The following is a 26,353-nucleotide window of genomic DNA, read 5'->3' as shown; positions in this document are numbered from 1 at the left end:
GGTGGACTTGTCTCCTGGTTACGCGCTGGATATCCCGGTTACCGGCATATGCACAATCTGGAGATCCGGGAAGAGGAGTGTCCGTCGGCAGCGCGCACCCATCGGCTTCCAGGTAGAGGTGCGAGACGCGGGCAGGTCGGACGAAGACACCACCACCACCATCATCATCATCACCATCATCATCATCATCAACGTCATCGTCAACCAGGGTAAGAAACATCCACAGAGTTCGGTAAAGCGGAGCGTCTGATTGAATGTGATCAGGTGAGTTGTCGTGTGGTGGCGCAGTGCACGCGAACTTGTCCCAACTATTAATGCGGAGTCGGTTGACAGCTGGTTTGTATATTTAGAATTTCGGAGATTATTGTAAGTGTCAACAAGTGCCACGAACCCACGTGTCCTTAGATAAACAGCAGCCTGGTCTTAGGAAGTGCACACGCTCCCTTCCCATGAAGTTTGACTCCCTTCAGCTTTAAACCAGGTGTTAGTCGTGTTTTGTATTACGGGGCTGCTCCTTTAACTCAAAAAAAAATGTATTTCTGCCAAGTTATATGGTATAAACCTCCACGCAAAATGTTTTTTAAGGTGCTTTCATGACCTGTGTGCACTGCATGCGCATGCGTGGATACTGGAGTTTTGCCGAGTGCGTACAGCAGCGTGCCGGCCAGCCAGCCAGCCCCCCCCCTCATGATCATGGAAGTGGTGATGCTCTCCAGAGAGACTCAGCTTAAAAGAGGAGGAGGGGGTGGGTGTATGAATGAATGAATGGATGGATGGCTCAGCTTCCTGGTGACGCAGAGGGATGAAGGAAGAAGGGGGTCAGAGGGGGGGACATATGGATGGATGACAGGTGGGATGCATAGATGGATGAGGGAGTAAAGGTGTGTGTGTGTGTGTGTGTGTGTGTGTGTGTGTGTGTGTGTGTGTGTGTGTGTGTGTGTGTGTGTGTGTGTGTGTGTGTGTGTGTGTGTGTGTGTGTGTGTGTGTGTGTGTGTGTGTGTGTGTGTGTGTGTGTGTGTGTTTACTTGGGAGTGTCAGCGGGTGAATGAATGGTCAGACACATGATGGATGAAATGTACAGGGGGGGGAGGGGGTCTACTGCCCCTCGCCCACCGCTCAGTGTCCACTGATCCCATAAGTTTAACAACGCAAGGTCCATGTGACAAATGGGCAGAGAGAGCAGTGTGTGAATGATGGGAGGGAACTCACCCTGGTTAGATCCATAGCACACAGACGAGAGGTAGGAAATGATGAGGAAGAAAAATACACCCTTTTTAAAACAACACTTCCATTTAACAACCTTAAAAGGTGCTCAGCAATTCTCCAGTATTCTCTGGTCTGATGTCCAGAAATATATGAGCTGTATGTTAAACTCTGTGACTGTCCAATTTGGTATAGTCACAATTCACTACAGAAAATTAAAAATCCATACTTCAGTGATAGATTGGGCTCCCTGGAGAAATCCGTAGCCTTCAATATCTGTATGACAGAGAAGGATTACTTTCATTCCAGAAGCTTAAACAGTGTTATTCTGCTACTGGGTTAACTTACTTGTAATATAAATTTAGAAATCCATGGAATCCCTGGAAGTCCGTGGAATTCACCTTTACCCTCTCGTCCACTGACCACTTGAGTTAAACCTTGAGCACCCTCTACCCGGTTGGTGTCCACCCTCTTGCTGCCAAAATGAAAAGAAGTCTGTCCACCCACCATAGAATCAGAATCAGAATTAGAAGTATCTTATATTGTCATTATACTCAGTTATAATGAAATTCCACATGGCCTCTTATGCAGAAAGAGAAACAAAAAAATAAAAGTAGTAACAGACAAATGGAAGCAGTATTGAGCAAAAGAAGCAAAGTGACACTTGTGCAGCTGTGTTTAAAATTGAACAAATAATAAAAATTAAAGCTGGGGGGGGTCTTGACTTTGAAATGTGGTAGGGGGTTGCTATTGAGCCATTTTGGCACGCCCATGCCTGAGACCCCTAAAATATAAAGAATTTTACCATTTCTGATGCGTGTGCAAATTTGAACAACTTCTCGATCAGGTCTTGGCCCTCGGAAAGCCAATTCATTTGTAGTAAGAAGAAAAACAAGAATTCCTATTACAAAAGGGCCTCACATGCTTGTTGGCTGTTCGGGCACTAATGAAAGGCACAATAAGAATAAAAGGCACTTGTTAAAATAAATTACATTTACATTTACAAATGCATAGAGGAATGTATTTACAGAGGTAGGATGTTGTGAGTAGTAGCGAGTGATGTAGTCGGGAAGTGTCACACATCAAGTCTTTGATTTGTCATAGTCTCGCTCCACAAAATGGACGACATGGTGAATGAAGTCAGTGCGAAAGTGATTTTTTTTTTATACAGATACTTCAAAATCAATCTCACAGATCCAATACAGACCTGACTTTTTTATTTTTTATAATGCGTTGGTACAAACAATAGCTTCATGTTTTTTGGAAATGGACTCCTCACATATCTAACTTCTGGTCTAATGTGACTAAGCATCTTGAAAAAAAATCATTCTTAATTATTAATTCCCAGAAGGCCCACTTTATGTTTCAATCATGATCAAGCCGTCAGTTGTTACACAAGGTTAGTGTAAAATCATATTTGCAAGTTCACCGCAACACACTCTCCCCTGAGCCTCCTACGATAAAAGAATGACTTAATTATTTTAGGGATATTGCTTTCATAAAATTTTTTGTAATTCATTAAGTCACATCCACTGTAGACCTGCAGGATATCCTCACTGGCTCTCTGTCAAACCCAGAATTTAAGAAGACCTTCATACATATATTATCTAGTGTCCGTATTTTTTTTTTCAATCGTTTTATTTATTTATAATAATTATTATTATGTTTAGCTAATTTATTAATACATTCTGTTTTTTTTCTTCTTGCCCCTTTCCTTATCTTTTTTTAAGGCCACTATCAAATGATACTGCACATTACTCCTATGAAATGCTCCAACTTCCGGGATATACTGTGTATATTTAAACTCTTCACATCGCCATTATTGATGATTCATCATCTGGACAAATACTTGAGATACATGTTGAGTGTAACAATTTTATGATAAACTAGTACGTTTTAGCCGTAAGCCTGTCCTTTGCAAAATTAGTCCTTTGCAAGATGGAGTACTGGTCCACAGCAGCACAGTAAATTGCATTTTTTTTCATCCCTTCTCACTGCACTGCCTGCAGCTCTACAATGAAATAAGATTTTACCCATTTGAAATAGTAAAAAAAAAAGTAGGAAATCAATCTGTGGCGGTCAAAGTTGTGGAAGGCTGCCTCAAATAGATCAATGTGGGCCTAGGGGGAAGTGTGAGTTTACATCACATCATTTCAGCAGCACATTCATGCTGCTGCTCTCATGTCCGACCACATCCCAGAGGTGTCACACTGGACTCAGATCTGGTGACTGTGGGGGAGCAAGGCCGCTGAAGTGCACTGAACTCATGGTTGTGATCCTGAAATCGCCGCGAGTCGACTTTTGCTTTGTGACATGCTGCGTTATCATCATGCTGGAATCAGCCGTTAGGAGTTGGCAAACTGTGGCCACACTGTGCACGTGGTGAGCAGCAATACTCAGAGAAGCTGTGGTGTTGAAACCATCATTGACTGTGATGAAAATAGTCCCCTCATTGTTACACCATTACCAGCAGCCTGGATCGTTGACACAAGGCAGGTCGGGTCCGTGGATTCATGCTGCGGACACCAAATTCTCAACGTTCCTCCTGCAGCCTTGGCAGGAATCCAGATCCATCCGACCAGGATACGTTTTTTTTCCTGTCTGTCTTGTTCAGCCTGTGTCCACTGCAGCCTCTGATCTCTGTTCCTGAGTGACGGGAGTGGAACACGGTTTTCTACTATTGTAGTTCATCTGCCTCAAGCTTCGATGCGTGGTATCAGTTATAAAGAGTGGTTATGTGAGTGACCGTAGCTCCAACCGTTCTGACCGTTCTCCTCTACGAGACGTTTTCATGCACAGAACTGCTGCTCACTGATTGACATGTTTTTACCATATTTAATCTGACCGGTAACAAAATATTCAGGGTTATTGTAATGTTCCTGCACATACTCCACTATACTCATATACCAGATATTGTTGTTGGTGTTGTCTATTATAATGCAACTGAAATTATTTTCATTATCAATGGATGTGTTTATTTTTTTATATCATTCAAAACACTTATTATTAAAGTCAATTCTGCATTTTCCTAAGGCGACATCTTTAAATTCTGATCAACAGTACAAAACCAAAATAGATTAAAAAAACCTTAAAATTATACAAAGCAATCGTCATAGTGGAGACCAAAGAATATTTGGTATTTTTGCTGATAAATTAGTCAGAAATTTAATCAAAATATCTATTTAAAATTACTGCAGATTAACAACAATGTTTCAGCACTGGAATTTTTTTCCACAGTTCTTTTCTTTGTTCTTTGGTTTCAAGTTTCTTTTAGAGACAGGCTTTTTTATGAATGAGTTTCACAGTCTCTTCATGAAGTCTGAAATCCCACTCCCTTCTTCTTCTTCTTCTTCTTCTTCTTCTTCATTTGATAGATGGCGTCAACCAGAGATCCAGCGGTGAGCCTGGAGCAGAAAGATGCAGCTGACCAAAACTTTGACTACATGTTCAAGCTGCTGATCATCGGCAACAGCAGCGTTGGAAAGACCTCCTTCCTGTTCCGCTACGCAGACGACTCCTTCACGTCAGCCTTCGTCAGCACAGTGGGCATTGATTTCAAAGTCAAAACCGTCTACAGGAACGACAAGCGGGTCAAACTACAGATCTGGGTGAGATGGAACAACACGACGCAACATTAATCTTTTCGGTTAATAGATAGAAGATAGAATAAAAGATTCCTGTCTATATAACATTGGTCAAGTGTAATATAATTAGTGATTAGTGTGTTGTTTATGTATGTTGAAAATGTGGTGTTCGGGTGTTTGGTAGAGCCATATACTTATATCCTAATATAGTCAACATTTTTCCGACATGATAAACGTCTCAGAACAGTTCTTTATTTTTATTCACCTCTCTGCTTTGACACTTTTTACCATCTAACACACACACACACACACACACACACGCCTGAATATTAAGTGGCTAAAAAAATGTTGAGAAAGTTGTTGGAAATCCAGTTCAGTTCTCTACTGGGATGAATTACAGTAAAAGTGTAAAACTCCCTAGTTTGTCCTCTACAGCAGGAAGAAGGTGTAGCAGTCTGGCAGATAAGGATCAGGGTATTTTGCAACTCTCCTTGACTCAAGGAAATATGTTTGATAAGCGTTGAGGTCGAGAAGTAAAAGCTTAACAACAAATCAAAACTGAGTTGAGAACAAAACTTGTGGGAGAAATGTGAAATTATCGGGCACTTGGTTGTATACAAAAGTCGCGTCTCTCCGGGTCATGGTATAAACTTGACCATTATCAAATGATCGTTGTGATTGGACCGGCAGTTTTACTGGCGGATAGAAATCACTTTCCAATGGAGGCTTAGAAAAGCCCCAATGAAGCAGAGAAGTTATATATTTCTTTTTTCCTTGAAATGAGACAGAAGATTATCAAACCTTAAAAATTCCGTTAAACGAGGACACAGAAACAAACCAAAAATCTCTGGACAATATCACGACAGAGACGGGCAAAAAGTTGCCGAAATTTGTCTGGCAGGATGAAGGGTCTAGTTAGTCAGTAAGTCAGTAATTTTCGAGGCGAGTCTATTTGCTCCCCTTTGAGAGATAAATAAAATACATACTTACAATGTCAATAGCAAAGCGATCTGACCGAGAGTAAATGAGCGGACTCGTGTATGAATTGCTGCACTGCAGCCTCTTTAATGTTGCTGTAATTTACTGGAGGCGATTAAAGGCATCAATCTGTGGTTGAGAGGCTCTAAAATACAGCTTCAACCCGAGGCTTTTTAAAGCATTGTTGCACAACTCAGAATGTTTATCCTCACCCCATTCCCCAGATTGCCCTCTTACATGCTGCTGCTTGTCATGGATGTGGCATAAACTGATTTCTCACACTCCGTAGTTAATGACAGTTGATGTTTAACATCGTCCCCAGACGGCAGGGTTCATGAAAGATGCATGGCTTGGAGCTGCCGGAGCTGAATGTGCTTACTGCCCAGACTGACGCGGGACAGATCTATTACTGAATGTTAGTGGAAGGCGAGGTCTTACCCGCAGGCCTCCCATTAGATGAAGTAAAATGCCTTCTTTTTTTTTTTTTTTACCTTAATGTATTCAGCATATAGTGTGGCTTCTCTGCTCATCTTAACAATGATACAGCTGTTTAATTTGAAACAAGGAAAGAGCCATGTCCAAATAAAATGTTACTGGTTGCTGAGCGACTTGAACGGGTTCCACTGGGGCATTAAAACAAGTTTGACTCATTTTTATACAACTCTGCACCAAAGTTGGAAACATCTCATACTGTGACTCCCACCGTATGTTTCCTTTGACGTATACTATAAGTCACTGACGAGGCCTCAGCCTGTTAGATTACATGTTATCAATTGTTGCAATTTTGTCGTATTCACAGCATCATTATCATTTAATTTTTTAACCAGTTTTTCCACAATCAGACACAAGCATAAAGAAAAAACCCCGTCATTAATACTTATTTTCGTCACCTGCAGGCTTATCAAAAAGCAGAGCGCACATCCTGGTGTATTTACAGGGTGTGGCAGCATCAAGACATGACATGAGGCCTTAACGTCTGTTCAAAGAGAGTTTATCTTTCTCCTTCCCTTCTCAGAACAACCGAGCGACCTTCTTTTCGTATCTCAGTGAAGTTGTGTTTTCAATTCAGAAATAATTTCAAGTGTTTGTCTGTGGTATTGGTTTTTAAGTATTATGTTACATTTGTTGGAATTTCATTTCAGCTCAATTGCCAGCAGCATGTTTCCCCGTCACCCTCTCATCGTGTGACTACACTGTGAATTCCCAATTTCCCAGAGGTTCCTGATGTTTTAAAGAGTAAAAAGTAACTGAATCCCAGAAAGTCCTGGAATGTCTCAGATGAGCCTTATGTCTACAGGACACAGCGGGACAGGAACGCTACCGGACCATCACCACAGCTTATTACAGAGGAGCCATGGGATTCCTGCTCATGTATGATATCACGAGCCAGGAGACATTCTGCGCAGTTCAAGACTGGTTGGTAGCACTCTATCCTCTTCTACTATGTCATACTATTAAATCTGCCATCTATATCAGTATGTTTCTGTGTACAGTGATATGATGCTGTATGAATGTTTTCATTTGTTTGAGGACTAAAAGCCCCTAGTAAGGGTTTTCATTCACAAGACAAAACTCTGGGAAATCGTTCCATTACCGCTATGACAGAACTATAGAAAATAGAGCATATTCATAGACAGTTCATTTTATGTGAAAACACGCATCTCACGATTTCACTCGAGTCATTGTAAAATATTTTCTGTGGTCAAAAGTGTCAAGTATAAGTAGCCATACATAGCCACATGAAAATCCTGCAAAATCCTGCAGAAGTGGTGTTAGTAAAACTAGAAATATATAACAGCAAATTAAAAAATAAGACACATACAATTTTCCTGTAGCAACATATTCATTAAAGAGCAGTGGTGAAAGAGATGCTCCCCTCCAAGTAAAACTGGCAATTTCACCAAAAAAAAGTTAATTCTAAATTTTACTTGAGTAAAAATACACACATACATACATACAGTACAAGTTTCAAAACAAAGTACTTGTAGGGAAGATTGACTCATTCCGGAGTCTTATATCATTACTATATTTAGATGACATTATCATTTTTTCATAGAATACATTATTATACAGCTGGTTGAGGTGGAGTTAATAGTATACAGTATGCATATGATGAAAGTACTGAGTAAAACACTCAAACATTGTTCTTAAACACTGCTCAATGCACCACTGTCAGAAATACAAACAACATGTTGTGAAGACACACATGGTCGCTGTAGTACAGGCCGTCGTGAAAATATTGTGTTGTGTTTCTCAGGGCAACTCAGATCAAGACGTACTCGTGGGACAACGCTCAGGTCGTGCTGGTTGGCAACAAGCTGGACTTGGAAGAAGACAGGCAGGTTCAGACTGAGGATGCCCAGAGACTGGCTACAGAGCTTGGTCAGCACCGCACACACACACATACACACACACACACACACACACACACACACACACACACACGCAAAGAACAAACAAACCAGCATAATTACTCATAGGTCATACTGTGTTTATTTTCTCTCTCTCTCTCTCTCGACTCCCTCTCCAGGCTTCCAGTTCTTCGAGGCCAGTGCCAAAGACAACGTCAACGTGAAGCAGGTCTTTGAGCAGCTGGTGGACGTAATCTGTGAGAAGATGAACGACAGCGTCAACGGCGATGCCAGTCTGTCAGCCAATCCCAAGGGAGACGGCCTGAAGGACACGCCAGGCAGCAGCCAGGGTGGCTGTGCATGCTGATTAGCCGATATTGGAAATTCATTGACTGTGGATTCATAGCCACGCACACACACACACACACACACTCACACTCACACTCACACACGCAAATTGACATAAATCTGTCATTGTGAATGTACTTTACAATGTGTTACTGCAATACTATCACGGACGCTTGGCTTCCTTCTTTTTTCTTGCTGTCGCTTCTTAACCGGCGCTTCCTCATTGTTTGAGTGTGACTGTTACACTGAGATGCCAAAGACCTTGGTCGGACGAGCAGCTGTGCCTTCTGCCCCAAAATGCCTTTTCTGTATGATTTCTTGTTGAATGGGTGACTATCACCTGCTGCAGGTGAGGATATGTACAAAAAGGCATGAACCAAATTAGCATGGCATGTGAATCACTGTTGTATACTTGTGTCATGCTGCCCCCTAGTGGGTAGCATGTAAAAATGCATCACTGTGACTCAATGCCCCATATTTTACCAGTATGTCCTGTATATCAGTATATGTCAAATATACCTGAGGTATGCTGTGTCATTCCAGGTGTATGTGTTACTGCTGTTTTGGATGGACATTATCATTTCCTTTAATTTATATAAATTTTTTTGTACTTGTGATGTTTCGTCCTAGTCCATTATTTCCTTAGCCAGGTTTATTCTGTCATTCTAAAAATTGAGATTAAAAGATATGGATCAATACAGTATCTCTGTGGGTTTTTATTTCTGTGAAGTCATCTAATTATTTATTTTTAATTATGGAATAACACTAATGAATATTAGGAAAAGTTTTAATAGGTTTCCACTCAGTGTTGACATCGTGTCATAATTTTTTTTCCATTATTAGAAAGTAAAATATTAACCAGGTGTTTATCTACGCTCAACGTTAAATAATTATTTTTCCATGATTAACCTCTCGTTGTGCTCGTTTGGAAATGGTGCTACACTTTGATCTTTGGGTTAGTGTCAGTCAGAAATCATTAATGATCATCCAAAATTTTATTTTGACCATGAGATGGTTGATACGGTTCAGCTCGTAAAAGTTTCTATTTTTGAAGAGACTTTGGACACCAGGAAGCGTCATTAACCCCGAAAGCAAAGTCAGTGACGTATAGAGGGTATGAACTCTGTGTGTGTGGGGGGGGGGGGGGGGGGGGGAGTAACCTGTGAGAAGATAAAGGGACATGTGAGAACCTCGTTGAGCAGACACTCCTGACTGATCCGACCTCAGACGGACGTCACTGCAGTACAGGTATGAGTTTCTTGATTTTTCACACTTTTTAATTCAAACATCAAACTCAACAACCAAAAAACTTTAAATTTTTTTCCAAACACACTGCAATAATGTGGTAAATGAATATAAAACATGATCCAGCATCCAGTGTGTTTTGCCAAACAGAACTCATCTATTTACAGTTTTTAATTTTTTTTTAGAAGACAAGTGTTTTTTTATAACGTTGCATTTGATAAATTACTTTTGTGATCAGATTTATCTTTCAAAATTAGTTTTCATTGATTAGAGTACTGTCATTTTGTACGAGTGGTTGTCATTAATGACCACTCACTTTTTTGCTAACACTATAGTGTAACTACTTGCAGCCTAAATAATTATAGTATAAGTATTGTTCAGTTCTCACTTCTCTTTAACAGTTTATATAAAGAGAAGAAAAAAAACACAGAGGGAAAAAGCAGTTACAGGTTATATAGGCACCTTAAATTTTACTCTGAGCTTTTTAATGTTGAATTTTAAAGTGTTATTCGTCCTGTTTTGCCGCCTCGAGGCTGTCGTCCAATGTATTCAGACAAACAACATGTTATATTGCTGGGACATTTTATTGCCTCCTGGAAACGAGGTAACAGTTGCCAAGAAGGTTCCTAATTTCTGTTATCGTCAAGGCTGCAATAAGGAAGAGGGGGAAAAAAGATCAATAACTGTAAAACTGAAGTCAGAGCAGATGGAAACAAAGTTGTGCAAGGTTGGGGGACAAGGGTGTGTGTGTGTGTGTGTGTGTGTGTGTTTTTAATGGGTCTTCTGAGCTCACACCCTGGCTTTACCATTAATCATGAACTCATCAGAGGAATTAGACCTTTTAACCTGTTTCTCATTGATTCTTTGGCAGAGTGCAAAGAAGTTGTGAACACACGAACGGCGCAGGAAAGACATGTTTATTCTCTGCTGACGTAAATTTGGGTTATAAATTTTAAGGTAACTATGATAACGAGTCCATGCAAAGTATGATGAAGAGTACAAAAGATCAGAGCTGGAGGAAGTGATTTTTTCCCCTCCCACATCTGTACGGAGGAACCTGCCGATGTCTCATGATTCTGATGTGACCTTGGTGACCCTATAAATAGCCTGTGAGCATATTCTCTAAAATAAAGAGAGGACACGAAGAAGCAACTTATATCATACCTCAACCGAAACCTTGGGTTACGCCAGCATGAAAAACATTTGAGGAAGATTAAGCCCCACTTGTATTTCCCTGCCTTTCACGGGAGTTAATGTGTAACCAAAGCAAATGCCATTTGACCCATGGTGGTGCCTGCTTGTGAGTAAGCCACACATGGATACTTATATCTGTCAGAGGTAAAATATTGTCCGTCCACTTGTCTAAGCAATAATGTACACTTGATTAGTTTACAGAAAAAACTTACACTCTTTTTCTTTCTCCCCTTCTTCCTTTTTTTTATTTCGAACAGTGTGAAGAGAAGAAAAGAAAAAAAAAAGCCAAGATGTGTTGCTCCGGCTTCCTCAAAATGATGATGTTCATCTTCAATGGTGGCATCTTTGTAAGTAAAAAGAGAGAAGAACATTTTCCGCTTCTGCCATGTTTCATGGTCCAGGCTTGATAACTTATTTCTGTAAGCTTTACATGTTATATCGCAGCTTTATCTGGCATCTGATGCAGCGCTGACCATTCTATAGTCAATGATAGCTTAAAGGAATAGTTCGACATTTTGGGAAATACACTGGGAGGTAGATAAGAGGATTTATTACCACTCTTATACGTGTAAGTTAAACTTTAAAGTACAAAGCAAGCACACAGTTTGCTTTGCTTAGCATAGACACTGGGAACAGGGGGAAACTGCTAGCATAGCTCTGTGCTGGAGGTAACAAAGCACTGATGGAGTCTCTGCTGGCAAACTGGCAAACTCACCATGGCAACAAGGCAGCCTCCAGCTTCTGTAAACCAATGCAATCTCTCATTCACCATGTTTTATCCCTTGGTCTCTCTGAAGAAAAAAAAAAACCTTCATACTTTTAGCAAATGTTAAATTATTACTTTGAGAGCATGCAAAACAAATTACATCATTATAACTTGGTTTCATCCATATATTGACAAGACTCTTCTAATTTTTTCTTTATGCCTCTCAAACGTGTCTGAACTAACCCCAACCCCTCGACTCCCCAGGGGACTCTTCTGTTCAGGCTGTGACATTCAACCTGCAAAGTCAAGCGCTTATGGGAAATGTTGTCCTTTAGGTTGCAAAAAACCCCCCGATATACTGAATGAACAATAGCAGATCCTTTGTTTCCCCTAAATTCAATTTTCAGTCATTTCTTTCAGCCATTGCTATGGTCTGAATACTTGAAAACAAAAAGAATGTCATTCATGTCACTATTCTGTATATCTGTAGTATTTTCAATATTCTTTTGAATAATTTCCCTCCTCTCTTTCTCTGCCCATCGTGCAGGTAGCAGGTGCAACCATCCTGGGTCTGGGGGTGTGGGTGAAGGTGGACAGTGGTTCTCTACTGGGTATACTGGAGAATGTGGCCGATGCACAGTCTGGGTTGTCCATGCTGTCCAGCGTCAGCTACCTGCTCATAGCAGTGGGGGCTGTGCTGCTGGTCATCGGCTTCCTGGGCTGCTGCGGCGCCGTCAGGGAGAGCAGGTGCATGCTGCTGACGGTGAGCGACGCTAGAGAGCACGGAGAGTAGACCGAACATACAAAGTTTCCAAAAGAGGCTTTCATTTTCCCAGGTGTTGTCTTCTGTATGTTTTAAATGATGCCACGATGTTACGTCATCGTAGTCAAACCCTAATAAATACTATCGCCCAAGATAAAATCAATTAAAGTAATCTGAGTTGTTTAAAATCAAAGTGTAGCTGATGTTAAACTCTTAGTTCTTTAAACTAGCTTGAGATCAGTCATGATGATTTCACTCGAGGAGTCAAGGAGTCAGGGTTAGTCTCACACGGTCCAGGTACAGTTCATCGTTTTATCACTGAGCTCTGGGTTTGATGCACCCAGTGTTTACTGTCTTTCTCTAAATTTTACATCTGCATTTATATGCTTACTTTTTTCTCACGCTGTTTATTTTATAAATACACTGTGCTGCTACCAATCAAATACTTTGCCGTGATAGTTTAGAGTGATTATTTATCCTTTCCTCTCCCCTATAGTTCTTCAGCATCGTACTGATTATCTTCATCATCGAGGTCGCCGGTGCTGTGGTGCTGCTCGTCTTCCGGGGTTTCGTAAGTGGCTCTCAACAGATTCCAGTGGTCAAATTCAAAAAAGGCCTTAAAGTCAAAAATATGCAAATATGCAAAAATATTCACTCTTTTATGTCCTGCTCAGGCTGAAGACCTTCTCCAGAGTCTGGAGGAGGAAGTTGGAACAAACATAGAGCAGAACTACGGAAAGGATGATAGTGTGACCTCTATCTGGGACGCCACCATGGAGGAGGTACTGTGTTGTTGTTGTTGTTGTTGTTTTTACATATTGTTTAAGTGACATCTCTTGTCCTTAGATGTGTCCTCCGGCTGTACTCCTCAGCCACTATCAACAATTCTTTGATTTCTTGGACATGTAAACTCTTCGGATTTCCTCACCAGCACTGTCTTCTTTTACAATGTGTCACAGGAATGGTTAAAGATTTAACAACTTGAAGTTATTTGTTTTCACCTTTACACTTTAGGTACAGCCACAACGGCCGCGCTGATCAGACTGCTGAATTGTTTTTTTGGAGTTAACAATTTCTGGTTTCCCTTATAGTTGAAGTGCTGCGGATACAAGAACTACACAGACTTTGACGGCTCCCCTTTTAACACTGCGCAAGGAGGAAATGTTTACCCAGCCACATGTTGTAATTCAACCAGTTCCATGGATACATGCAGCGAAAGGGATGCACAAATTTCGGTAATGGACCAAGCTCTACTTTAGCTTTAACTTCACGCACGTTAACAACAAAGCCATTAGTTGTGATGATGACTTCTGCTTAAACCTGTCGTTTCTCTTCCAGGCGGTGGACGGCTGCTTCCACAGGCTGCTGCAGCTGATAGAGGACAATGCTGTGATCATTGCGGCTGTGGCTCTAGGAATTGTCGCTCTCGAGGTAAGAAATATAATATTTCAGTCTTGAGGAGCTGTGTGTCATTTTGTTCTTTGTTTCTTTGGTAGAATGGAATATGAATGAAATATCATAAAACAGTAACTTGTTTTTATATGTCTCATGTCGTATTCAAATGTACAGTAGGTCACTTTCCTTATCTGCATATCCAGTATACATATACTCACACTGAAAAGAAAATTGTATTTCCCCTTTTTTTTAATACTTAGTATACTATACTATACTATAGTACTATAGTTTTTTTGCAAATTAAAGTTTCAAATAATGTTGACTTCTCAACTTGTTAACGTTAAGTTTCCTTTTCATGTAACCAATTGAAGTAAAAGAAATGATGTTGGTACATAACATTTTTTTCAGGGCATTAATGATTCAATCTTAATTATGAATGTTGTGAAGTTTCATTTTCAGTACAAGCCACAACATCAACACATATTTTTGAATATTTCACAACACCATTGCATTACAATAAAACAGACAATACTGTATGAACGGCACAAAGTCAATTGTGTGTTGTAGCCCACTGCCACCTTAATGAGTTTGAATGGAGCAAAATATGGCTGTGGCTTTTTCAGAGGTTTATAATTCTACAGAATATGTTTTCTACAGAATTTTTATCAAGTTCTGCAGTCTACAACCTGTGTTTTGACAAATTATCTATTTTATTTTTTATAGATTGCTGCTATGGTGGTGTCGATGGTTCTCTACAAGGATATTGGCAACAAGGCTTGATGTTTCCCATTTGAGATGAGATTGCTGCATTGTAATTGGTGGAAAATGTTTATTTGTAAGCAGATTCTTTCTAGTAAGTGTTTCCCTCTTTTTTTTTGATTCAAAACAGATAGATAAACTGAAGGCTTGCATGCATTGTTGCATGTAGAGCATTAAAACCTAAGGATCAAAGTCGGTTCAAATGCTGTGTACTTCATTTCAAAGCTGTATCTGAGCACATTTATGCTGTGATTTATTTATATTCAAGAAAGGGCTTTTCAGGTGATGTTGCATGGGCTGAAACATACATCTAGTGATATGTAATGATGCACAGTGCAGACAATGATCTGTGTCAGCTGTTTCTGTCCCACACATTCACTGCAATAATATGACGGATTGATTTTTGTATGTTTGATCATGTCTAAATAATAAATATCACAATCCTGTCTTCCGACATTTACTAATAAATTATTTGGGTTGTTTTATGATCCACATGAGTACAAGTTTCAGAACACCCATTATTTCACAAAAGGTAATTTCAAGTAAGCAAGAAAATATGGAGAGTTTTTCTGATACCAGGAAAAGTAATTCTGTTACCAATATTACTGAAGATAAGAGCCCAATAGTCAAATGTTATCACACCACTGGAAAATATGAAGAGTGCCAGCCCTTTGACTCTCACCGGTCGAATTAGTATAATAATACTATCAAATACTTAACAGTATATTAACTACTAATCCCAGGTGGCCAATGGTTGAACGTGCACAATTTTGTCTAAAACAATCTACTGAACTGCAAAAGAGGAAAGGTAAAATAGATGAAATAAACACATAATAACCTTGAAATAAGTCATGTCCATGATCAATTGAAGAATGTACCATGAATTCAAAGATAGAAACATAAAAATAACTGTAAAAATCATAATAATAATATAATTAATCTCATGTTTCCTCATAACTCATATCTTAGTTTGATTTTAAATCTTGGCAAGCACAGAATATTTTGCTGGGTGCTTTGTAAAATGTCAAGAAGAAAAAAATCAAGCATTTGGCAACTAATATGTGCATGTACAAATGATTTCTTTTGCATGTCATGCTTGGCATGGCTGTAAATAAAACAGCCGACTTATATCTTAAAGCTGCTGCATCTGTCAAATGGCTGCTGAGTAATATGTAAATAGGAAATGTGTATTGGCAGTTTGTCAGTGTTTATTTCTTCCCAATACATAATTTAATAAATGTTTAAAAGAGGAGAAAGTGTCTGGGAATTAAAAGGTGCAACTCAAGTCAAGAGAGATTTTCAAAATCATGAGAACGGGCTGAAGATTAAAGTACTGTCCGTAAAGTATAGGATAGTCTTTCTTGGTTCTGGGCTGTCAGTTGTTTTTTATTTTTATATTTATTTATTCTTTTAGATACATACCAAGTATTTTATGTGCACATGCTGGGTGAGGGTGAGCAAGTGAATTCATTACATGAATGAGAACATATCTGTGGTTTTAAATACCTCAAGAGTTCATTAGTTTTTGATCACACAAACTGATTTCACTGATTTTGCAATGCTCATTGTATTTCCATCAGTTCCTCAAACAGCCTGTGTGTTTCGGGACAGTCCACAGTATTTGCATAAATTGCTGCATGTGATGGATGATAATAATAAATGCCGTCAATGAACAGCTGAGTTGCGGGAATAGAAAGCTGTAAATTGTTTATCTTAATGGTCACCTACAGTAAATGCTTTACTAAAGTTTGAGTAAAAGACATTTCAACAGGTGAACAGCTGCATTATATAGGGTTTATTGTGTGTGTGTGTGTGTGTGTGTGTGTGTATGTGTGTGTGTGTGTGTGTGTGTGTGTGTGTGTGTGTGTGTGTGTGTGTGTGTGTGTGTGTATGTGTGTGTGTGTGTGTGTGTGTGTGTGTGTGTGTGTGTGTGTGTGTGTGTGTGTGTGGTTGGTTGATGAAGTTCAATGTGTGCTCTCTGCTGATTGCTGAAGCAGAAGGAACTCCTGTCACATGTTGTGCCACTTACCTGATGACCCATTTAATGGTGGGTAATAAACACACTGCAAAATGAAATCCTCCCCAACAGAACATGTTTGTTTTTTTAAGTAGAATTACACCCAGTGTATGTTTATTACAAATAAAGTTATGTTTTATGGGAGCACACAGTCGATGAGACAGTCCCAAACTAAGAGCTATGGTTTGATCGTCATCATTTTGGGGCCAAGGCGAAGGCTCCATCCGGCCTTCAGGTCCCCTCCACATGGGTCACTTCCTCCACAACGATCCCATCCCAAGAGTCTGGACACAGCACAATTGTTCCCAGACCAGTAACTCATACACAATCATGCAATACATACTTTTATTGGGTTTTATTGACATTTCTCTTGGACACATCGGCAGCAGAAGCAGGAAGCAATATAAAGTCGATAGTCTGGAGGGGAAAAAAGCAGGTAAAAGGAGGAAATTTTCAGTTTATCAGAGAAGACGCGACTGACCAAATTGAGTGACTCACTTCTGCTAATAGGATTCATCATAATTCTGAAGGCCCCGACAACCCCATTGATTAATTCTGCAGCAGTATCATTAGTGTATCCAAATCACTGAGGCGTTGCAATGAATTATTTGAAAAATCTGTCAACAATTTAAATACAGTCTTGTTGAGAAATGGGGAGCATTTCCTGTACAGTAAGAGTGTGTGAGAAAACATGTGGGAATGCAACATGAACGGGTTTTAAATTGTAACACAGTTATTGTCATTGGTCTTTGTACAGTATGTGAGAGAGCAGCAGTGTGGAGACAACCCTTTGTAAACTGTGCCCTCTAGTGGGAAAAGTTTATTCTGCAGTTAGATAATGTGATTTCCCACAGTAATACTCACGCATTCTACATTATAATATTTTGGCTCAAAAAAGGCGAAGGTATACACCACCTCACCAACCACTGTGTGAATGTCCCATGCACGTTAGTGTGGGTGAAAGGAAAATCCCCGTGGGCTATTTTCCTTTATTATTCTTGCATCAATGTAGACAATAGTGTTAAGTGATGGACGGGAAACAGACATGGAAAAGGCACAATAAAAAAAAAAAGGTTTCTCTCCATACCAATGAGGAAGTCAACACCCTCTCTATTACAACACATAGTCTGCGAGTCAGGCCATCAGCAGCCGGTGTTTGATCAGGTCACGGGTGACAGAGCACCCTGAAGTCTAATGGTGTGATGATGGGATGACGAGGGAGAGGCTGAGGAGCTGCTCCATAAACTCATTATTGCTTTACGGCCTAAGGTTACACAGAAACACCTACAATAAAAGAAGGGATCTATTGTTGCATTTTAACTACAGCCGTCTTCCTTAAACTGCTCAAATCTCTTTTTGACACAAATTCCATTTGTGACTTTAAGATGGTGCTGGAATAATCTCCAATTCCTAATATGCAAAATGCTAAAATAGCAATGACAACTGATAATGAATACTTGAAACAATAATATGTGCATGCTAACTGTGGTTTCAAGTTAATATAATGTAATATAACTGTTACCAGATCTCAACCAACTGACTGACGCCACACTCAGTCATCAGAATAATAAAATAGGGAATATCTGTATATAATGTAATCCATACCTCCTGTAGTGTCCAGAGACTTGTAAAACCAAAAACTAAGGGTGGTAGCTGTGGTTTCTTCTATTATTTGTCTGTAGAGTAAGCTTCCTAATCTATTGAGATGTTCGCTTAAATAAATCGGAAGAAAAACTGAATTTGATAGAAAAAAGAGAAAAAAATAATCTGGACTCAGCCTTCACGTTGAAACTCAAAGATCAGAGAGACCCCTTCAGATGTTTGTTTTTTATGACCGTTTTTTAACGTTCACCTTGAAACTGAAATCTCTCAGGCTGGCAACCATCCACGACCCGGAGCTTTAAGCTCGGTGTGATGTCTGGTCTGGTGTGGGAATTGTGACACCTTCTTTGCGTTGAAACACAGGCGAGACCTGGCAACCACCTATATAAAAGACTCCCTCCGTCCCACTGACCAAGTCCTGACAGCAAGGTTGCCATTTGGAACCTTGAACCACACCACCCGACAACTGTAACTTTTTTTTTTGTTTTCGTCAGTTTTTGGAATTAATTACATAGATTCTATTTCTCTTATCGACCTCTAGAAGCATCTGTTTTTGTTTCAAACCATGGCTTTCCTCATCAGCCTCATCTTTTGGTCAAGCTGGTCAGCTGTGGCTTTCACATTTCCTCAGAACACTTTTGACAAACTTTTGAAAAGGTCAAGGGTTGAATTTGAGTCATCTGGCGGCGGACCAGATGAACCTGTTCGAGGAATAGTCAAGGTCGTGCAGCTGGACCGTCATGCCCTGGCCCAGTCAGGGTTCTTCCGGGGGGGGCTGATCCCCAGAAGAGCTCCCTCAAGATTGCCCTTCCCTGCCTTCTTGTCTCAGGGGCGTCCAGGTCCGGCCCCGGCCTCCAAGGCTCCCGTGAGTCCACTACACTACCTTCACCCTAAAAGCCCCACTGAAACTGAGCTAAAGAAGAGACATGGCCTGCAGATGTGGCAAAGGGCCATAGACAAAGGAGACAAGTTGTCTCTGCCAGTCAACTTCAAGGACACTAAACAGACTTGCACTGCGCTACCTTTCACTCAGGTAAGAGGCAAAGATTTTGATGTCATGTGTTATGCCAGGACATAATTTCCTTGCTCTGCCAAATAGATTTGGTCTGTGCACATATAACAAAAGTCCATCAACAAGCATATTAAGATGACTGATTCTTTACACAGCCAAACAAAAAATAGTAATACCAGCAAATGTTGATCTTTCAGTGGCAATTAGAGTGTGTGTTCTCTCATGCAGCTGATTACGGCTTTGGTGGTGGATTAGCAGTGATTCACAGAAACACGTTCTGTTGAATTGTCTGTGCTGAGAGGTGAATAAACACTGACAGTGTTTCTGTGATGTTTAATCTAATCTGTGTCATCTCCTCCCAGCGTGTGACAGCAGACGGATGCGACACAGTGACCGTGCACAACAAGCTGTGCTTCGGTCAGTGCAGCTCCCTGTTTGTCCCGTCGGAGGGGGAGTTCACCGGGACAGGGGCCCTCCGCCACCGGGCCCCATGCTCACGCTGCGCTCCATCCAAAGCCCAGACTGTCACTGTGCCCCTGCGCTGTGGGGCCCAGGTCCGGCAGAAGCGAGTGATGGTCGTGGAGGAGTGCAAATGCGAGACAGGCAGCGAGGAGAGAAGCGTCGACGCTGCTGCAGCTCCCATGCAGCAGCTGTAACTGTTCTACAGCTGTTGAGACAAAAATACGTGACATGATTGTTTACTGAATACTGTCATTATTCAGTTACATTTGAAATAGAGGAATAGGGAGGCAACTGAACTTCGACTGAAGTCTTTAGCCTCTGTCAAATCACTGCCAGGCAACAGTCATTGTTTTTAGTCGTAATCGATATTTGTATATGTAATCAATTTTATTTGTACATTTGAGTCTGAACGTGATATTCAGAGTGAAATATCCTGGTGGCATATTCCACCACCGATTGCTGACAAAATGGCCTTTGTTATGGTCATGCAACAGATGAAGCTGTCCATACTGGACCAGTGTAAATGTCCAAAAACGGTGTTTAGATTGATCTAAACTGAAAATATGTTTTTATATATGTGATCGGTAATACTGTCATTAAAATGTCCTGTTTGTGAACGTCCCCTTTTTGCCTGGCATGGCTTTTTGGTCTTCTGCCAACACTGTTAGATTTACAAGTGCAATTTAGTTTGCATGCAAAGCTCAAGTACAAACATGAAGAGCATTTGTTGTTTTTTCCACCCTCTCTCGTATTCAAGCGTTCCAGTGTCAGCTCCTATATTTTATTAAAAAGCTGTGTTCCCGCCGACTTTTAGCACATACCACTTACATCTGAAAGCACCAAACTAGAGAGCAAACGAGCTATTGAGCACGGGTACTTAGCAGTAAGCAAACATAATTGTTTCAGCATGGACCCCTGAATTATGTATAGGAACCACCTATTCTCATGCCCAATCTCTTTTCAGAGTAGTTGTGGGAATTTGAACATCATTCACTACAGATGCACTTGAGGGAGTGGGCATGTGTGATTATGTGCGCATGTGCTTTTTTTTCAGTTAGGGCCCATAAAACCTATTATTCATTTATATCCTGGCACCTGGGCCTGGTAAAGTGAACTCATCCCACACATCCTTACATACATTCCCAGAGGAGCATAAAGAAGGGGGCTCTTTACGTTGCCTTGGCATGTTGTCAAAATGACTGTTTAGATGGCCATTTGCATTCACTGGAGCTTTTGGAAATAGTGAAAGCGTTCATTGCACTACGGGGGTGCATTGAGTCCCATGGATTCCATTTGCATGTGATTAACATCTTGGTTTGATGGCTATATTTTCCAAGATTGATGGGACAAATATTTGCCCATGTCTTAACTATGAGGAATTAAGGGCCACTTTTAATCAGCCACTTGTTTATTTTACAAAAACGCAGAAGGTGGAGAGGCCCACAGGCTCATACAGCTGTGCTAACAGTGATCAAATTCGGCTTGTTCAACTCGCACAGTGAGAGATGTTGCTTGTAAAATATAGATCCCGATCAATCAATAACTAATGGACGACTACACGATCCTCCATTTTAACATTATACAATGGTGCGTGTGATTTCTACACAATCTCCCCACCGCACAGTTGTGTGTGACGACGACGGTGAGAGTCATGGTCTCACTATCTCACCGTCTATTCTTTTCAAACTCCTCTTCTTCCATCTTTTGTCTTTACTTCTGAAAAAAAAAAAAAGATAAAAAAGAAAAGGGGAGCGGTGGGGGGAGGTGGGGGAGGAGGGAGCGGTTGTTGATTGAACAAACAAGGTGCACAAGAGAGTGCACCACTTAGCAAGACAGATGTCAGCCCCCTTTGCATTGTGGGATCCGGCGGAGCACTCCTGCGTCATTAAGGATGGCCTGGTTCCCATGGCGAGGGGAAAGGAAGGAGCGAAAGGAGGAGGGCCCGCTGCCAAGTTTGGCGCCTCAGGGATCAGATCAGCGTCACGGGGTGCTAAGTGGCCTAGTTAGCGATTTAAAACGCACAATGAGCTGCCTGCTCTTTCTCTCCGTGTGTAGGCCTTTTAACTGTCAGACGTGGCAGTGGATGGGAGGTGTGTGTGACGGAGGGGGGACTCAAACGATATCGATTCAATCAAGGTGTATCAGGGGGAAACTTATGCATGGAGGCTTTGAGGCCTATCTTTTGCTCCAAGTTTTATTTAATTTTTTAGACCAGTAGATACAGTTAATTAACCACGTGATGCACTTATTGTTGTTCTATGTGCCTGATGGTAATTGGCTAGAGGACAAATATTCCCTGTACTGAACCACTTTGATGCTTCTCATCCCGGCCATGCTGCGCGTCGTTCTGAGTCTCTCGCTGTGGCTCGGTAGACCAAACAGTGCTAAGCGAGCTAGCGAGCTGAACGTTGTTGGAAGTGTTGGAAGTTGGAAGGAAAAAATAGGATTTTCTTCGGGCCACTTGGGGCTCTGCAGGGGCTAAACTGTCATGGTAGATTTGATTGACTGCGGATCAGGCTCCAGGATCTGACATCAGCCAGTGGGGATGAACAGGGATCTCTCTGGATATAAATCAGGATGGCGACGGGATGATACGCCAGGAGGAATATTCCGAAATGATGTGAGGACCTGTTAAGTCACAGGCCAGACAAGAGTTTTCTCACCTAAATCCCACCAGTATGTGTCGGGCTCTAGGTGTGAGGGTGTCTGGACCACGGCTAACATTTACCTCCCCGCTGATACATGCTCACTCCGCGGTGTTGGTCTGGTGCAGCTGGTCAGAGCTGGCGCTGCTGGAGATGGTGCCCCGGGCTAAGCCTGCCAGCCTACCGCCACCGTGCCCGGCTGCCAGCCCGCCTGCCAGGCTGTCTGCTGGGTGCGGAGGGAGGACAGAGAAAGGTGCAGCCTGCGAAGTTTGTCACTGGAGGAGTTCCTGCTGTGGTGCTAGTATCTTGCACTGCTACCACACGTTCAGTTTGGAATAACGCAGACGTGCAAGCAGAGGTCGCTTGTTCTCTTCCTTAATGATGAAGTGGTGTCATGTGGCAGATTGACAGGCATCTTTAGGCAAATTAGTGATTTCTAAAAAAAAATTGCTTAACTGTCAATGTCTCTTTTGTTTGCTGTTTTACCTTTGTGTGAATTAGATGTTTGTTGACTTAACACAGCAGGAATTATTGTAAAAACTATAAAAGCTCACTAAACCAAAAACTTAAAAGCACAAACTGTATACATTATCTTTCTACCTGATTCATCCAAAGGAACGACTTGTTAATTTTTCGTATTTTCATCTCTCTTTTTCTCCGCTGTGGCAATTTGGCTCCAGATTACAAATGAATACATGATTATATCGGTGTGCCGGTGTATTTGTTTGCACTGACTGTAGCCTCGGAGTGGCAGCATTAGTGTGGCTGAGTGTTGAGCTGTCAGAAAACCCTCCGCTGGAGTGTGGTGGTGATGGTGATGATGGTGATGATGATGATGATGATGATGATGATGATAGCACTGTCGCTGTGGCAGGTGCGGTCCTGCATGCCATGCAGGTGATGTCTCTCATGCTCACTTAGCTAATGACTCCAATTATAGTAATTAAGAGCTGGCACGGTGAAACCTGCTCTCCCTCCCGTTGTCAACCCAATCCATTCCCCTTCCTCTCCAGCAGCACACACCAGCACCTCGCACCGCGACATGTTGCACTACTTCTGCTCTCCTGCCTTCCCTCCATCCCTCTCTCATGGGCACCTCGCCCTCCTCTGTATGCCACAGCCATGCTGCGCCTCTGCTCCTCCGGAGGTCATTAAAAGAAACAGGACCCCTTAAAATCAGCCCAACGCTCAACTCCAGAAACACTTCAGAGACCCTCGGTCCAACTTGCTGTCACACAGACAGCTATGGAAGGAACGAGTGAAGGCCGGGTCCGGCGGGAGAAAGAGGGGAGTTAGAGAGGGAGAGGGGATGCAAGCCAGGTCCTAAAGAGGAAAGAGATAATTGTTTTGTTTTGTTAGGGGCCCTTCTTCAGCGTGGAGGGAGTTGAAATGATGTGCCACACATGGTTTTTGGATGGACTGGGCAAAGGGAGGGGGGGAGGGGATGGCAGACGGAATGCACGAGTGCCGAAAGTGTATAGGAGAGGATTTCAGCACGGGAAAGGCAATCATACGGAAAAAACGTTTCAAAAAACTATAGCTGCAACGCACCATTGGAACCCGCTAAGTGTTTTTCTGCGCTAACAGATTCACGAGCTCCCTCGTGAAACTGTGATTGTGATCATGCGCAGTGTTGTCTTCCGCTCACAGGACGTCTGGTAGAATTCAATGTCAAAAAACACGTTAATCACAGAGTGGTTCAATATCACAGTGCACAGATTCCAACAGTGGGAAAGACCACACCGGGCTTAGCCGGAGACACAGCTTTGGCTACCGGGCCGGGTCAGATAAATCCAAATTTATGATACGGAAAACATATGAATCCCTGGTGTCTTGGTGTTCTTTCAACACTTGGATTCCCAGACTGACAGACGATGTGTCTGGATTTATGGCTGGCGTGGCAGAACAAACACTTTTCCAGAATCTCATCACATTTTCTGTGAGGAAAAAAGACTTTGATGTGAACCCTGGGTTTACCTCATCTTGTTCTTCTCACGTGTGCATCCCCTCCGGACCATTCTCCTGTTATGAGTCTGTAGCATTTGCAGCTCCAGTGTAGAGATGTTTTTGAGGTACAGTGAATGTGCTGTAAAATGAACTATGCTGCTTTTCCCGAGATAAGCTGCATCAATCCTGTGTCCCCTGCATAGTGACACACTGAGACGAATCACTGGTGACGTTCAAGACAGATCTTCACGGTGAGTTGAAAGCAGAATTCTACCATCATCAAAATTACAGCTGAGCACACTTCTCTGTCCGGCGACTAACGGCATCAAGCAAATTATCCTGGTGGACTGTCTCTCTGAGCCAGGCTTGGCGAATCACCTCCAGGAGCCTGTCACCACTTCCATGAAGATAAATGGTATCATTACGCAGCCTGATCTGGAATCTACTCCCTGCGCAAAAGTGGGAACGGCTATGGATTACTCTCAGTCCTCAGATAACTGACAGAATGAGTGACAAACATTTGTTTGCTCCCTTTTTTCGCTGCCCCGCTCATCGGGAGGCAGTTTGTTAATTTCCTCATCGTGAATTATCATCACGAAACACTAACTTCTGTCCTGCCTGTACATAGGATCAATACCAGCACAGATGCAATTTATCCAGCTCATTTTGCCAGTGTCATAGATATCTGTCCACAAACAGTCGTGCTCACAGTGGGCAGAGAAGGGAGAGCCGCATGCCAGTGTGTGTGAGAGAAAGAAAAGAGGAAGAGTGGCTGAGAGAGAGACAGACAGACATGCACATAGGGGGTGGGGGCAAATGGGGAGGGGGCAGTGAGCCAGTGTTCAAGAGAGATAGGCCAAGAGAGAAAGCGAGGGAGTGTGTGTATGTTTGAGTTTGTGTGGAGGGGTGCAGAGGAGGGGTGCAGGTGGCATGGAGCTGGCGCAGGCCTGGCCCACTGTCCCCTGGCAGTGCCAGGCTCCATCTGTCATCAGCAGGAACATCTGCAGCCCAAGGTGCCCTTGTCACCCAGCGTTAGAGTAACGAGTTTGGCGTTTCCATTAGTCCGGGGCCCTCGCCCGCCCGGCCGGCGCTGGCCAAAACCGTGGCATTTTGGGTGTGAGCTCGTGTGTGTTTGCCTGTGAGTGAGTGCGTGTCTGGATATATGAAACTGGGAGAGGGAGGCCGAGGGAGCAAGTCGGGGGGTAACTGGGATTGGTTTGCCGGTTTGTGTGCTTGAGCATGTATCGCGTGCGTGTTTGTGGGAGGAGTGGGTGCCGAGCCAAAACAACATGGCAGCGCCGAGCGTTGACCCAGCTGGGCTGAGCCGGCATGTCGAGTCATGTCCCCTCCTGATGTGAGCGTGCCCAGTGCGCTCACACCGCTGCCAGACCCAATCTCTGCTCCCCTCGCCTCCTCACTCTCTATCACTTTTTCTCCCTCTCTCATCTCCCTGTCTTCCATCTGTCTGCCTCCCACTTATCTGCCCTCACTCCCTTACCTCCCTGTGCCCCTTGTAGTCCCCCCCCCCCCGTACACGGGGTCTTCTCACACCCTCGGTCTATACTAACGTTCTGCCTCAGATTGCCGCTCACATTTTCATCTTCCTTGTCCCTAAAAAACAGATGGTTCCCGGCTCCCTCTTTTCATCCCTCTCTCTGAGCTCTCCCCTCCCTCTTTCCCCTGTGTTCCTTTCCATCCAGCCGACGTATCACTGATCCTATAACTGGCAGTCCACCTGTCTATTTTACAACCCCCCCTCATCTCTTTGATTCTGAAACTTGAATCATTTTGTGTTTCTCTAACGGGCTATAGCACGTTATTATTATTACTTATTGCAGTAACTTATACGTTACATTTTGTTAAGACTGAACATGGCTTACACAGTTATCAGTGCCACTTTGAGGAGCATGGCTGCTGTTTGTGTTTGCACCACATGGTGGCTCTAACGAGCAGCAATCTGTCTTGACATTAATGAACCAAGCTTTGGCTGCAATCGTGTCAATTACCCACAGAATACTAATCAGACGAACATGAGCACATCAGAATGGAAAGGTTGATTATGCTTTATTTTTAAATTTATGTATTACATGCAGGCGTGCATCATAAATCAGTTCTGACGGCATCTATGAAGCCAGTGTTCAG

At 42.3% G+C, this 26,353-nt stretch overlaps 3 protein-coding genes across 5 annotated transcripts; all 3 read left to right on the top strand.

The window, feature by feature from the left end:
* On the top strand, window positions 1-9,162 carry LOC118312984 (GTP-binding protein Rab-3D). 2 transcript variants are annotated; one of them, XM_035638108.2, is made up of 5 exons: window positions 1-264; window positions 4,578-4,811; window positions 7,063-7,181; window positions 8,023-8,147; window positions 8,296-9,162. In XM_035638108.2, exons 2-5 carry the CDS (start codon window positions 4,578-4,580, stop codon window positions 8,481-8,483), a joined length of 666 nt encoding a protein of 221 aa, XP_035494001.1. In that variant the 5' UTR covers window positions 1-264; the 3' UTR covers window positions 8,484-9,162. The 2 variants fall into 2 exon arrangements, with proteins under 2 accessions (XP_035494001.1, XP_035494000.1); XM_035638107.2 differs by having other exon boundaries at window positions 3-209.
* Window positions 9,163-9,612: 450 nt separating this feature from the next.
* Window positions 9,613-15,024, top strand: tspan34 (tetraspanin 34). 2 transcript variants are annotated; one of them, XM_035638147.2, is made up of 9 exons: window positions 9,626-9,712; window positions 10,581-10,666; window positions 11,161-11,250; window positions 12,157-12,372; window positions 12,869-12,943; window positions 13,047-13,154; window positions 13,464-13,607; window positions 13,711-13,803; window positions 14,491-15,024. In XM_035638147.2, the coding sequence occupies exons 3-9, from the start codon at window positions 11,194-11,196 to the stop codon at window positions 14,545-14,547; spliced, it is 750 nt and encodes a 249-aa protein (XP_035494040.1). In that variant the 5' UTR covers window positions 9,626-9,712; window positions 10,581-10,666; window positions 11,161-11,193; the 3' UTR covers window positions 14,548-15,024. The 2 variants fall into 2 exon arrangements, with proteins under 2 accessions (XP_035494039.1, XP_035494040.1); XM_035638146.2 differs by lacking the exon at window positions 10,581-10,666 and having other exon boundaries at window positions 9,613-9,712.
* Window positions 15,025-18,710: 3,686 nt separating this feature from the next.
* On the top strand, window positions 18,711-19,813 carry dand5 (DAN domain family, member 5). The gene is made up of 2 exons (XM_035638021.2): window positions 18,711-19,178; window positions 19,520-19,813. Exons 1-2 carry the CDS (start codon window positions 18,711-18,713, stop codon window positions 19,811-19,813), a joined length of 762 nt encoding a protein of 253 aa, XP_035493914.2.
* The last annotated feature ends 6,540 nt before the right edge of the window (window positions 19,814-26,353 follow it).

This window comes from Scophthalmus maximus, chromosome 8 (genome assembly GCF_022379125.1).
Source record: "Scophthalmus maximus strain ysfricsl-2021 chromosome 8, ASM2237912v1, whole genome shotgun sequence".
NCBI lineage: Eukaryota > Metazoa > Chordata > Actinopteri > Pleuronectiformes > Scophthalmidae > Scophthalmus > Scophthalmus maximus.
This window is presented reverse-complemented; position numbering and strand designations above follow the sequence as displayed.